Source organism: Crocodylus siamensis, chromosome 3 (assembly GCF_052110815.1).
Source record: "Crocodylus siamensis isolate JL-2025a chromosome 3, ASM5211081v1, whole genome shotgun sequence".
In the NCBI taxonomy this organism is placed as follows: Eukaryota; Metazoa; Chordata; order Crocodylia; family Crocodylidae; genus Crocodylus; species Crocodylus siamensis.
In genome coordinates this window covers 3,097,719-3,110,393 of record NC_143397.1, presented here as the reverse complement: position 1 = coordinate 3,110,393, position 12,675 = coordinate 3,097,719, and the positions used below count along the sequence as shown (strand labels likewise).

Here is a 12,675-nt window from a genome sequence, read left to right as displayed (position 1 = left end):
CACCAGCTCAGGCCTCTGCAGCAGGCGGGGAGCCAGCTGGCTGTGGGTGTCGTGCTGAAGCGGGATGGAGGGAGCTGCGTTTGCCTGGTCTGACTCCAGTTCAGGGTCTGTGTGTAGCAAATGCGAGGGAGTGGGACCCGCGCTGAAAATCCCTGACCTTTTATGCTTGTTACACACCACCACAGACCCTTTTGGCTAGAGAGGGGGTGTTGCTCAGCCCCTCCAGGTGCACTTAGCCGTGGCTAATTCAACTCTGCCTAATTAGGTGCAGCATCCACTTCCTGTCTTTAAACTGCTGTGTAGCATTGCTGTGTGCTGCTGTGCTCCGCCCCAGAAGTGGCTGCATTTCAGTGCCAGAGGGATGCTCGATGGTGTGAAGCTGTAGGTGAATTGCAAAGCTCTGCGGGACCTTTTGTGAGACAGGACGCTGCCTGCCTGCGGCTGCACAGTGCCGTGCAGACAGAAGTGAAATGTGGTTGGGGAGCTGTGGAGCAAAGGCGAAGGCCGGAAGCAGCACCCCCGCATCTCTCACCCCTCCAGCTTTTGCCCACCATGGCAGGGTCTGGCCAGGGTCGGGCACTGCTTGTGTCCCAGGGTTTTTAGGCACGTCGAGCAGAGTTGCCATTATTACTGACCAGCGACACCGTCCCCCACACATGGTCCCATCGGCACCTGCCCTGGCGCGTACTGGTTTTGCTCCGCCTGCCCTTTCCCTGGCGCCTGCCTCACAGCAGGTCCAGCTGCAAGCATCGTGCTCTTCAGGACCCCGGGAAAAGAAACGGGCACTAATGTTCTCCCTCTGTGCGGCTGCCTTCCCTGATGGGGTGATTTGGGAAGCCCAGACCGACCCCTGGCAGTGGCGTGGCAGAAGGAGCATCTCCCGGCAAAGTCTCTGGTAGCCGCAGGCACCCGCACGAATGTGACACAACACTGGGGAAAGCCCCAGGGCCCGAGAAGTCTGCTCGCTCCAGTGCAGCGTCAGCCAGCGCCGCTCGCTCTGATCACCCGTGCCCGAGGCAGGGAGACGGTCAGGAGCTGGGCCCCCGTTGCACATCTGCAGTGGACAGCCCATCAGCTCCAGAAAAGCTCCTGTCCCCACCCAAGCCGGCTGCTGCTTTTGTCGGCGAGGCTGGTAGCTGGGGCCTTCCTGCCTCCTGCTGCAGCCTATTCACACCAGTGGGAAGCAGTGGGGAGGCAGGATCCCTCTCTGCTCCTCGCGGCACTGAGCAGCCAGGGGCTGGCTCTGCAGGGTGACAAAGCCCAAAGAGCCTCTGGAGGAGCAGAGGCAGGGCTCCCTGCCACCACGTAGCTTTGGCAGTGGGGGCCCTTCCAGTAACCCCCAAGCACTGAACGATTGCTCTTGCACTCCGGGAAATCACCGGAGCCACCGCCTCGCGCCAGGAACTCCTGCTTCCTTGGACGCTGAATCCTGCTGGTGCGCGCTCAGCGGCTGCAACCCCTGAAAACAGGGTGGTGGGTCATTGCACGCCGACTTCTGTTGGTGGCGGCAGGCTGACGTCTGCCCACAGCGAGGAGCTCCTTGCTTCGGGACGCGGGCAAGGGTGAGGGAGGCCTCCCTTCCTGGCAGTGCTAAGTGCTCCCCAAAAGCAAATGCCAGCCTCTGCGCTCACAGCCCAGCAGCCTCTCTCGCTATCTGCCAGCACTGGCTTAATTCCAGCTCGTTCTTGGGTTCCTTATCAGTCGCATCATAGGGCCGTGCAGTCGGGCCCAGCAGAGGAAGCGAAGCATGAAGAGGACGAGGTTCTCTGGAGCGATCCGGGATGTCTCCGGCCAGTTCTGCAGTGCAAAACCAGCAGCGCTTGGATGCCCCGGTGACGGGCACCATTCAAAACCCCCCGGGCACAGTCGGCCGCCGGCATCTCATCAGCGTTCCCAGCTGCGCCAATGGAAACAACGCGCCCTTGGAGCCCTAGAAGCAGTCAGACCTGGTGCCGATCAAGGCCTGATGGAGCGGACATCATGGGAGCCCGGTGAAGCAGCAGCTGTATGTTGTTCTGAGCCTGCGAAGGTTTTCCGCGGGTGGTGTCTGGTCGCTGTTGCTTTGGTACGCAGGCTGCCGGGGTCTGCGTGTCCTGGGCGGCCGCCGTTCCGGATCCCGGAGGCAAAGCAGAAAACCACCTCAGGTCCGTCTTCAGTGGCCAGAGCTCAGACAGGTTTATTGTTCCCGGCCGCTGGGCTGATGGACAGTCAGTGCAGCCGAGTGCAGCTTGTCCTCGACAGGCGGAGACACCACACGTGATTCCCACTGCCGGGGGACGCTGCGGGGGACAGATCTCCAAACTCTGGATTTATTCTGGCATGTTGTTTCGTTTGCCAAGTTTACACACTTGCACTTGAGTTCTTGCCAGCTCTGTTTCTTACCTTCATCCTCAATTTTTTCAGCTGCTGCTATCGGACTCCCTTCAGCATCCTTTTTTTGCTCATTAGTGTGTTCTCATTATTTTTCTTGCTTATTGGGTCCTCCAGCGGCCATGAGGCCCCGTTCTCCCATCTTGTGCTTTGGCATAGGAGCTTCCTATAGCTTAGCGTGGCTGCAGCCTAGCAGGTTGGGGCTCCTGCACCACCCTTTGGTCTGGATGGCTGGCCTCATCCCTTGTGTCAGATGCCAGTAGGCTCCTGCATTGTGGGAATTGGTTGCATATGCTGGACAATTAGGAAAAAACAGCTTTTGCCTGAAGTCTGTTGCCTAGAGCGAGGCCTCAGCTGTGTCTGGAGCAATAAATAAAAGCTTTGCGACTCACCCCAGCCAGTACCCAACCAGGGAGTTATTCTTCAGTTTAACACAGTAGCCTGCCAAAGAGCAACACCGCTGAGATGGTTCTCATTAACAGAGTCAATAACTAAACCCTGGGCCCATCCCAGCCAGAGCTGAGGGAGTGTGGAGGAAGCCCGGAAGGATTCGACTCTTTCAGATGCGTGTTTCCCGCGGGGCCTTGTTTCAGCCAGATGGACGCGTTTCCATTGGAGCGAAACCACTGACTTCTCCGTCCCCCTGAAAGAGAGTGAGACCCAGTCTGCACAGCCAGACCCCAGATGCACATCCCCTGTGACTTCCTGCCTCTCGGGGCTTCGGAGAAAAGCTGCCAGAAGCTCATTCATCCCTTCCGCTAACGGACCTGATCGTCTCGGCACTTATATGGCTCTGCTTCTCTGCTTGAGTTTCCCGGACATCTTGTAGATGAAGGCTGCTCCCTGCCTGACTTCTTCCAGAGGTCTTTAACGGGAGAATACACATGCGTGTGTATGCACACACATGCATACATATGCACACCCACACACACGCATACATGTGCACACACATGCATACATGTGCACACACACATACCCACGCATGACTATTCTTCTGCTCTGGCACTGACAGCTTTTGAAAGGGGAACAACCAGTTCACTGCACCACAACATCTTTGTCCACCCAGGAAAACCTTCTGAGATCCCCGGACCTGGGCAGCCGGCATCTCCCCAGCTGAGAATCACTGCTCGAGGGAGAGGGCAGGTCAGATTTGGGGCTGATAACTGCTGCAGCCTGTGGGCCACCAGACCGTGAGAGGAGGGTTGCTTTGTGTCTCAGCAGTGAAGCAGGAGGCATCGAGTCTCTGCTTGCTCATGCAGCAGGCTCATTCCTTCTTCCTCTTTGCACATGAAGACCTCCCCCAGGATCAGCCCTGCTGCAGCAGGCACCACGAGGCTGGCAATCCGAGTTGCAAGGGACACGACAAGCCCTCGTGGAGGTCTCCGCAGGGGAAGGCTGAGCAGTCCCGCCACTCCAGGGCCCTTCTCTCAGACCCTAACCACCCTCAGCATCACCCTCAAGGCTTCATCTCTCCGGGGCGTGTAGGTCCCCTGGCCAAACAGCTCTCTGCCTAGGAGAGGGCAGGGATTTCTGAAGCCCATGGGCCACGCTGTTGTGTACTGAGTGGAGGGAGGAGGTCTTGTCCCACTGTAGCCCCACAGACAACCAACCCTTGGCCAAAACGCAGACACAAATGGCCTGTACAACTGGCTGCCCACCTGGACCTAGAGCCCTGTCTTCAGAGGTGCTGAGTAGCAGCATCTCCGCATGCAGCTGGCGAGAGCCGTGAACACCCGGCACCTCTCCCTGCAAGGACGCAGTCCTCATTTCTCCTCCTGCCAGCACCTCTGGGACTCTCAGCACTTCTGTAGCCGGCCACAAGCCCGCCCAGCTCCCCGGACCATGGATTTGGGTCATTGGGAGGCTCCCTGGGGAGAAGCGTGGAAACAGCCCCGCTAGAAGGAGGTTGCTAATGGAAGCAAGACTCAGCGCAGGTGGCACTGCAGCCACGCGCTGTTATTAGCACAGCACTTGAATATTTAATGGTAGTTCCTCCCCACTGCTGGTGCTCCTGTCAGAGGGTTCATCTCTCACCCGTGTGCGGGACGACGAGGGCTGCAGTCTGGAGGGTAACGCTGCATCCCTGCCTGTGCAGCCCCGCTCTGGCCCACTCTGGGCCCGTGGCAGGAGAAGGCTCTTCCCCTTTGCTGCTGGGCGCAGGCTTGGCTTGCGAGGCTGCTGCGCAATGGGTCACCCACATTTCTCAGCAAACGTGCCTCAGATGAGAGGGACGCGGGAGGTGAAAGTTGCTGTGTGTAATCGGCTTTCTTTACCAGACTAGCCTGCTTCTGAGCAGCACGGTGATGTAGGGAGAGGGACCGAGGGGACTAATTAGAGCAATAACCTGTGGGGTTTGATATGCCTCAGACCTGACAGCATGTGACCCGTATCGGGGCAGGTACGTTAATAAAGCCTGGTCTCTAAGCAGATGAAAGAGGATCTTCTGAGTGAGTTAGTTCAGGACCTGGGACCTGGGCTGCAGAAGAGCCGTGTTTTATGTATATCGAGGAAAAGAAGAACGTGAGATCTGCCATTTCCTGAGTCGGGCCAAAGGTCCGTCTTGCCCAGACTCCTGTGTCACACGCGGCAGAGAGCGGAGGCTGGAAGGGAGACGAGCCGGGCCTGAGCAGGGCTTTCCCCTGTTCATCGCTCACTTGCAGCCTCCAGCACTGACGGTCTAGGAGGGGCTGGCTCGGAGGCTGACTCCCATGCCCAGTACCCAGACTGGAAGAGTTTCAACAGCACGTGTAAGCAGCCTTTTTGAAGGCAGAAGCACTTAGGCACTGCCTGAGTGCCACGATGGGCTCCTAAATCCAACGCGTTGATCCTCTGAGACCTGCCCAGCTGACACCCGCTCCTGGGCAAGCCTGGAGGACCAAGAGCAGTGGTCCTCAGCCTTTTTAGACTGGAGGCATCTCTACACCCCCCTTGAAGAACACCAGCTCTTAGTTTTCACTCATTTTTTGACTACAGACAAATAACAGAGCAGTTTTTCTCTTGCCAGGAGCTCAGCCAGCCCGCAACCAGCCCGTTCTGCACGAGTCCAGGCTACGGTGAGCAGCACAGCGTGCGGCTGCAACTTCAGCCCCAGGACAGTCGCTGAGGCTGAGGGGGGTTAATGGGAACAGGCCTGCCTGCTGCCCCAGGGATGGCCAGCCACTGCCCGGCAGAGTCAAAAGCTTTCATGCTCTTTCTCTCTCTCTCTCTCTCTGGCCCCGTGTCTGTCTAATTACTCTGGGTCTCCCGCGTGGTGGTGAGTGCTCGCCCCACTGGCTTCGTGCGGTTAGATGGGGGCAGGAGGACTTCAGAGCTGGCTGAGTCCAGGAGAGGCTTCCAGCTGGCGAATCCCAGCGGGAGGAAGGCCCACACCTGCGGTCTGGACTGTGCACTTAGGTCCCTAGGGAGGCTGCAGCTTTCCCCTCTGTTTTCCTGTTCATGTCGTCTGTGGATCCTCTTCCCAAGGCCCTTGCTAGTCCTTATTGGGCATTGTGCTGGGGCTCAGAGGCCTCACAGACGGCCGGCACTTCCTCCAGGTGCCCAGGCGGACGCTGAGCATCCAGCCCAGAGCCCGTCCCCTGGTCGAACAGCCTTAGTGCCCATTCAGGGGTGCGCTTTTCCGAGGAAAGCCTGCAGGAAGGCGGCGCACGCCTGCCCGGAGCGGGCCCTGGATTGGATCAAGGGCAACGGGAGACGATGCAGCGGCCGTGGCAGGTGGAAGGACGTGGGAGGAGGGCATCTGCAAAGCCCAGTGCTGCTCCTGTGGAGTCTCGCTGCCTCTGCGGACATCCTCCGGCCTCCATGAACTTTACCGGCACACGTCCCGGAGCATGTCGTCATCGCGGTCGCTGGGGCAGCTGGGACGCATCGGGCACGCCGCACCGCAGCTCCACCCCAGCCAGGAAACTTCGCCCTCTTTCTTGGGACTTCAGGCAGCGCTGAGCTCTGGCCCGGTGGACGTCACCTCTGCCGTTTCCAGCAGAGGCAATCCAGCCGCCTGCGCAGGAAACAGCCGGGACCTGATTTTCAAGACCGCAGCCGCGACGCGATGATTTCTCTCCTCGCCAGCTCGCCTGCTGGTGTGAGCTGTCTCCTGCTCGCCGGCTGCTAGATTTGTCGCGAAGTGCCGGGTTTGGCTGGTGTGAGACTCGCCTTGGGATTAATCTACCAGACAGAGGGAGAGCGCGGGAGAGGAGCGCAATAGGGAACCGGGCTCCGATCCGCGCACTGTGTCAAACCCCCGCTCAGCACCACCAGTGTCCCTGGCTGCATTGAGGTGGTGTGCCCAGATGTGCACGTGCCCAGATGTGCACAAGCTGATGCACTCTGGGAACTCTGGGCAGGGTCGGGGTCGGGGTGTTGGGAGGATGTCCCCCTCTGTCCTTCCCTTGTGGCCACCTGAACTCCGGCACCAGAGAGAGCTTTTCTATGCATCCCGGAGCAGCCTGCCGTGGGGGCGACATGCTCCAGTGTATTTGGGAAGGAGGGAGGAAATCAGCTCTGCCAAACCCACTGCCACCTCCTCTCCAGCTCCAGGGAGACACATTTGGTGGCTGGAGGGGGGTGTTTGGGGAGAGGGGGTTTGTTCAGTGTGTAACACTGCCTGTGCATTTGCACGGCTGCACGTGTACGTGCAGTCGCCAAGCTGCCAAGTCGTAATTCCAGGCTGCGCCGCATTTCTGTAAGAGCCAAGAAAGGGGTGATGTTGCCCCCCAGTCTCCTTGCCGACAGCCCTGATCTCACGACCCAGAGGGAGAGATTTCCCGGCTGGGCTTCGGCTTCCGATGGCCCTCGGCGCTGGGACTCGCCGTGCTCTGGCGCTGGCACGCGCAGCCCCTCCCGACCAGGCTCGCACATGGCTCTGTGACTTCCCCCAGTCGCCGCAGGGTCTGAGCAGGCAGCGCAGCAGTGGGCACGCCACCCCAAGGCGTCCTGGCTAGGACTGGGCTCCACGTCCCGTCGTCAGGGCCAGGAGCCCGCCTCCCTGCCAAACTCCCCCAGCTCCGTGCCCGCGTTTCTCCAGGGAGCAACGGCAGCACAGACGTGCCGACTGGAACAAGGCGCACACAAACGGGTGCCTTTGCTGGGCCGGGCTCGGTGGGACCTAGCTTCCCCTGCCCGGTCCCTGCGGGCTTCTCCAGCTGGCGCCGCCTCCCAACCTGCATCCGCCTCGCCGCCTGGGACCGCTCCTTTTCCAGGTGCTGCCTCCCAGGTCTCCCGGGACCTTCCTCACCGGAGGCAGACGGCCAGCACCGGGACACAGTGCACCAGGGTGCGGGTGTGCCCAGGGCCACGACCAGGTTCTCCTCCCCAGCGCCACCGTGTCCTCCGCTCCAGGGCACGTCGGCCCCGCCTGGTCCCGGTGCCCTGGCGTGGTGGGGGAATCGGCTCTGCCAGGAGCTGGGCCGTGGGCTGGCAGTGAGCGGGAGCCGGGGCAGCAAGCACAGTGCCGAGCGCCGCGTGTGAGGCCTCGTCTGGTGCAGGAGCAAACTGGGGGCAGAGCTCACTCCACCCTCGTGTCAGAACGGGATGCAGCCTCCTCCGGCTCGGTGGGACTGGCTCTGAGGCTGTGATGGCCACGCGGTACGGAAGTCGCCACGTTTACGTGCGTCCGGCACTGGAGCAGGGTGGGAGAAAACCACCCGTAGGTACAATCACAGAGTCCTAGAGAAGTGGGGCTGGGAGGCAGCTCCAGAGGTCGCAGGGTCAGCCCTGTGCAAACCAGCCCAGACGCATCCATCATCCAACCTCGTTGTAAACCGACCTTCGTGCCTGGCACGGCCCCAGGCATCACCCCCGACCTTGCCCCAGGGAAAGCAGGGGGACAACGGTGCCACGTCCTGCTGCTGCAAAGGGGTTCATAGATGCTCCAGAGACCCCAGGCAGAGGCCGTGCCCCCGCTGCAGAGGGAGGCAACCCCCAGTCTGAGCTGTGGAGAAAATCCCTTCCTCCCCAACCCAGCGTCAGGCTGCCCTGAGCGCAGGGGCAAGACCTCCAGCCAGGGCCCTGCGGCGCTCGTGCCAGCAGCACCAGCGCCTCTGGGGGAGGCTTCAATCCCCACAACACATGAAGCAGAAAAAGGAGGGTGCAGGGGTGAGAGAGCAACCAGCAAAGCCCAGAAGCAGGTAGCTTGGGCTCTTGCTGTGCGTGTGCATGTCCGCGTGTGCGTGCACATGTGTGCATGGGGGTGTCACTGTCACAGAGCTGGCGACAGTGTCTAAGGCATTGTACGGTGTCTCTTGCTGCCCCAGACCCACGGCCGCGTCATCCCGCATCTGGCTGCAGCAATGCATCTGCGCCAGCCGAGTGCCGGGGCTGCGATGGCATCGCTCCTGAGCCCTGTGTGCAGGGTTATATCCGCCTGGCCGCTCAGCTGGCCTGATCCTTAATCCCGAGGCAGCCGGCAGGCGCTTCTGGAGCATAATCCAACAGTTGCTCCAGCAAATCCCATCACGATGAACAGAGCCGATGCTCGAGGGCCCGTCCCCTTCACGGAAAAGCAGGCTGACGGCCCGGGCGGCTGCCCCCGCGCGCTCTCCCCGCCGTGGGCACCGGGGGAGCGGAAGCAGGGTCTGCTCGAGTGCCTGCCTGGCATCCGTGGCTTGCTCCTGGCAGCCTGCAACCCCCACCGGCGAGCGGACGAGCTCGGCGAGGCAGTGCCATGGGACAGGGCAGGAGCAGCCGGCGGGAGCCCAGGCACACGCCAGCTGTCACATGCCGGCCCCCCCGCACATTAGCCACGCTAGGGCAGTAGGCGCGAGGCCGGCAGAGCCCCTGTGCGCAGCCTGCTCCCCCCTCCTCTCTCTGCCGATGCCTTTCCCCGAGCCGGGAGAGGCCCTGCCCTGGGGCGGGCGTGGGTGGGCAGAGTGGCAGGGCACCACAACCACGGGGACCATCAGGTATTATTTTTAGCGCCGGGGGCTGCCGTCAGCCCAGGTCGTGACACGGCCAGATGCTCACGCAGCATCCCCGAGGCTCCTACGGTCCAGCCCCTGCACCCAGCCGGCCGCGCTGCTCCAGCCTAGCCTGGCACTGCTTGAACGCCTCCAGCGAAGGGCCCCTCAGCTGTGGACCGTCACCACTTCGTCCTGACACCGCCGGGGTGGAGACGAGGGCCGTGGGCCAAGGGGGGAAAGGAAGCAGCATTGCTTCGGTGGGGCAGCCTGGAGGGAAGGCGGCGTGCGGGGGCCGGCGGGGCAGCCAGGCTTCGGTTCGCTCCCCGCACCGCCGCGAGCTGCCGGGCATGGGGGAGCACGGGCCTGAAACCTGGCACGCCTCGGCCTGCTCCTCTCTGGTGGGTGCTGAGGAAGCCGGTGCCCTTCCCTCACCTCCTTGCAGCGCCCGGCCCGGGGCCAAGCCCGGCAGAGCTGCACTGGGCTGGGCAGAGAGGGTACGCTGGTGCCCAAATGAGCTCTGTCCACAGGTGTGGGCCTGGTGGGGAGCAGGGTGCAGGCAGTGCATCAGCCCTACAGCGTGCCCGCCTGGGGACCGGCTGCCCCCTCAGCCCTCCAGGCTCCCTGCACTGTGCCCGGTGTCACATGGGTTGCAAGGGAGAGACCCCCCGGGTGCCGGCGCCCGGCTCCTGTCCACTAACAGCCCCGTCTGCTTTTCCCTCCGCAGGAGAAGAAGGGCCAGGAGGTGCAGAAGGGCCCCGAGGTGGAGATCGCCAAGCTGGACAAGCTGCTCAACCTGGTGCGGGAGCCAGACAGCAAGCAGGCCAAGTGAGCGGGTGCAGCTCAGCCCCCGCCCCTCGCACATCACCCGAGCTGCGCTCCTCCGCCAACGAGCTCGTCTCCTGGCTGCCCCGCAGGCCGTGCCCATCCTGGCCCGCACATCACGGCACGCGCTGCCCAGCGAGTCAATAAAGCCGCGGAAAGGCCGCGCGGTGGCACAGCTGCGGCCAGGGAAGCGCCGACCAGGGTGAGCGGGGGGCGCCCAGGCACGGCCCCCCAGGGCCAGGATCTGGTTTTTGGGGAAGACCCTGGCACAAGCCACATGGCTGACCCCTCCCAGCCGGGGCTGCGGTGCTCGGACCGAGGGGGTCAGGCCCTTCCAAGCCCCCCCCACAGGCCAGGGTCAGCACCCAGCCGTCCACCACGGGCACGGGCCTGGGCCGCGAGGCAGGGCTGGCAGCCGGGCCTGGGAGCCTAGTGCCAGCCTGCTGCTCGCCCCTTCGGGGCCAGAGATGCTATAGCCGAGCCTCCCCCGGGCGAGGAAATCACAGCACGGGGCAAGGAGCCGGCCTATTTGCTATGGTAGATTTATTGTCCTAGTAAAAACACAACCGCGAAGGGACTGGTTACACCTCATGGCGGGTCGTTAACGTGACAAGCCGGGGAGGTGGCACTGGGCGAGGGGCACTGGGCACATCGCCTGCCGACCCCCAGCCCCGGGAACTCCCCGCGGCCCTTATTGCAATGGCTGGGCCGGGGGCAGGCACCCTGCTCCGGCCTCGGAGCAGCTACTTATTGCTTGGCTGTAGCGCTGGCTGCGGGTCGGCACCGGCGCTACGGGGGGTGCCGCCAGGGGCCAGAGGCAGCTTGCCAACACCCAGCTGTCTGCGTGCCAGCACTGGCAAGAAACCACCAGCCCCGGCAGGCGTCCGCACCGGGCCAGGTGGAAGACCCCGTGACGCTGCGAGGGCTGCGCTGCAGGCCACCGCCAGCTGCCGGAGGGCCCTGCCCGGGCAGGCGACGGGCTCGCGGCTCCCGGCTGGACCGCCAGGCCCTCCACGCGCCTGCCCAGCCACGCAGCGAACACGCTGGCCTCCGCCAGCACGGCCTCCCCGCGCGGCTCAGTGCCCCCGCGCCACGCAGGCCAGGTGAGCCCCAGCCCGGCTGCCGGCCCCGAGCGCGACATCACCGCGAGCTGGAGCCAGGTGCGATGTCACGAGTGTGATGTACCTCCGCGCCCCCGGACCCTGCCCCACCGCCACCGCCACTGCCCGCCCCGGGCGGGGGCCGCGCGGGGCGCTCCGCGCCGGGGCGGCAGAGCCAGGAGGGCGGAGGGCCGCCGAGCGGGCTGCTCCTCGGCTGCCGTGCGCAGGGGCCGGCGCGGCAGTGCCCCCCAGCTCAGCCCTGCCCCGCGTCCCCCGCGCACGTGCCCCCTGCCAGCCCACGGCTAGGGCAGGGGCTTGGGAGACCCTCTGCCCAGCGCCCGCAGGCCGCCCAGCTCGCCGCTCCCTCAGCCCGGTGCCTCGCCGCGTGCCCCCGCGGCCGGAGCTGCCCGCAGGGCCGGGCCACGCGCCACGGCGGTCCCGGCGGGCTCAGGGCTGGAGCAGGGACTTCTCCTCGTTCCGGGCCTCGTCGGGCGCGGGGCTCCGGGGGCAGGCGGGCGTCCGGCAGGCCTTGCACAGGATGAGGAAGAGGACGAGGACGAGGAAGGCGGCCACGCAGTTAAAGGAGATGGCGACGACGGCTCCGGCGGACAGACCTGCCCCCATGGCCGTCAGGAGGCGCGGGCCCGCGCTGCCCATCGGCGCCCGGCCCGGCGAGGCGCCCCCGAGGCATCGGCGGGGGCGGCGTGCTGCGGGGCGCCCGGCTCCGGAGCCCGGTCCCTGTGGCCCGCGCAGCGGCTGAGGCGCGGCCGGCCGGGCGCCCGCGGGCAGGCTCCCACGCGGGACGGGTCCCGGCCGGCGGGGGCCTCGCGGCGCCCACGTGCACTGCGGGGAGCACACGAGAGCGTCACCGGCGGGCCGGGCCGGGCCGGGGGCGCCCCGTGCCCCGAGCCCCCGCCGCCGCCGCCGCCGCCGCCGCCCGGCCGGGGCGCTGCGAGGGGGAGGGGAGGGGAAGGGCAGCCCCCCCCGGCCCCCGCCGCCCGCCCGGCGCTCACCTGCCCGGCCCGGCCCGGCCCCGGAGCGAGCGGCGCGGCGCGGAGCGCGGAGCCCCGAGCCCGGCTCTGCCCCACGCGGGACCGGCCCGGCCCGGCCCCGCCCCGCCCCGCCATTGGCCGCCCGCGGACACGCCCCCCGGCCCGCACACACGGGCTTGCACGCGCTGGCACCCACCCCCACTCGCGCACACGCACTCCCGCGCACACGTGCACACGCGCATGCGCACTCATACACGTGCATACACACACCTGTGCACAGTCCCGCACTCATACGCTTGCGCACATACACTTGCATTCGCACTCCCTCTCCTGCACTTGCACACACACATGCACACCTGCATGCGCACTCATACATGTGCATACACACACGTGCACGCACACCTGTGCACAGTCCCACATTCATACACTTGCACACATACACTTGCATTCGCACTCCCTCTCCTGCACTTGCACACACACATGCACACTTGCATGCGC

The 12,675-nt window shown here is 64.4% G+C and overlaps 2 protein-coding genes across 4 annotated transcripts in view; one reads left to right on the top strand and one right to left on the bottom strand.

Moving 5' to 3' along the window:
- DNAI1 (dynein axonemal intermediate chain 1) overlaps positions 1–10,546 on the top strand; it is a 228,848-nt gene extending 218,302 nt beyond the window's left edge. For all 3 annotated transcript variants that reach the window (XM_090037568.1, XM_090037567.1, XM_090037566.1), the window contains exon 20: positions 9,988–10,546. In XM_090037568.1, coding sequence (XP_089893694.1) covers positions 9,988–10,092 — 105 coding nt within the window. In that variant the 3' untranslated portion in view covers positions 10,093–10,546. The remainder of the gene's footprint in view (positions 1–9,987) is intronic.
- Positions 10,547–10,609: 63 nt separating this feature from the next.
- ENHO (energy homeostasis associated) lies at positions 10,610–12,351 on the bottom strand. The gene is made up of 2 exons (XM_090037569.1): positions 12,199–12,351; positions 10,610–12,028 (listed from the first exon to the last, which is right to left on the bottom strand). The coding sequence occupies exons 1-2, from the start codon at positions 12,310–12,312 to the stop codon at positions 11,633–11,635; spliced, it is 510 nt and encodes a 169-aa protein (XP_089893695.1). The 5' UTR covers positions 12,313–12,351; the 3' UTR covers positions 10,610–11,632.
- Between the last annotated feature and the right edge of the window lie 324 nt (positions 12,352–12,675).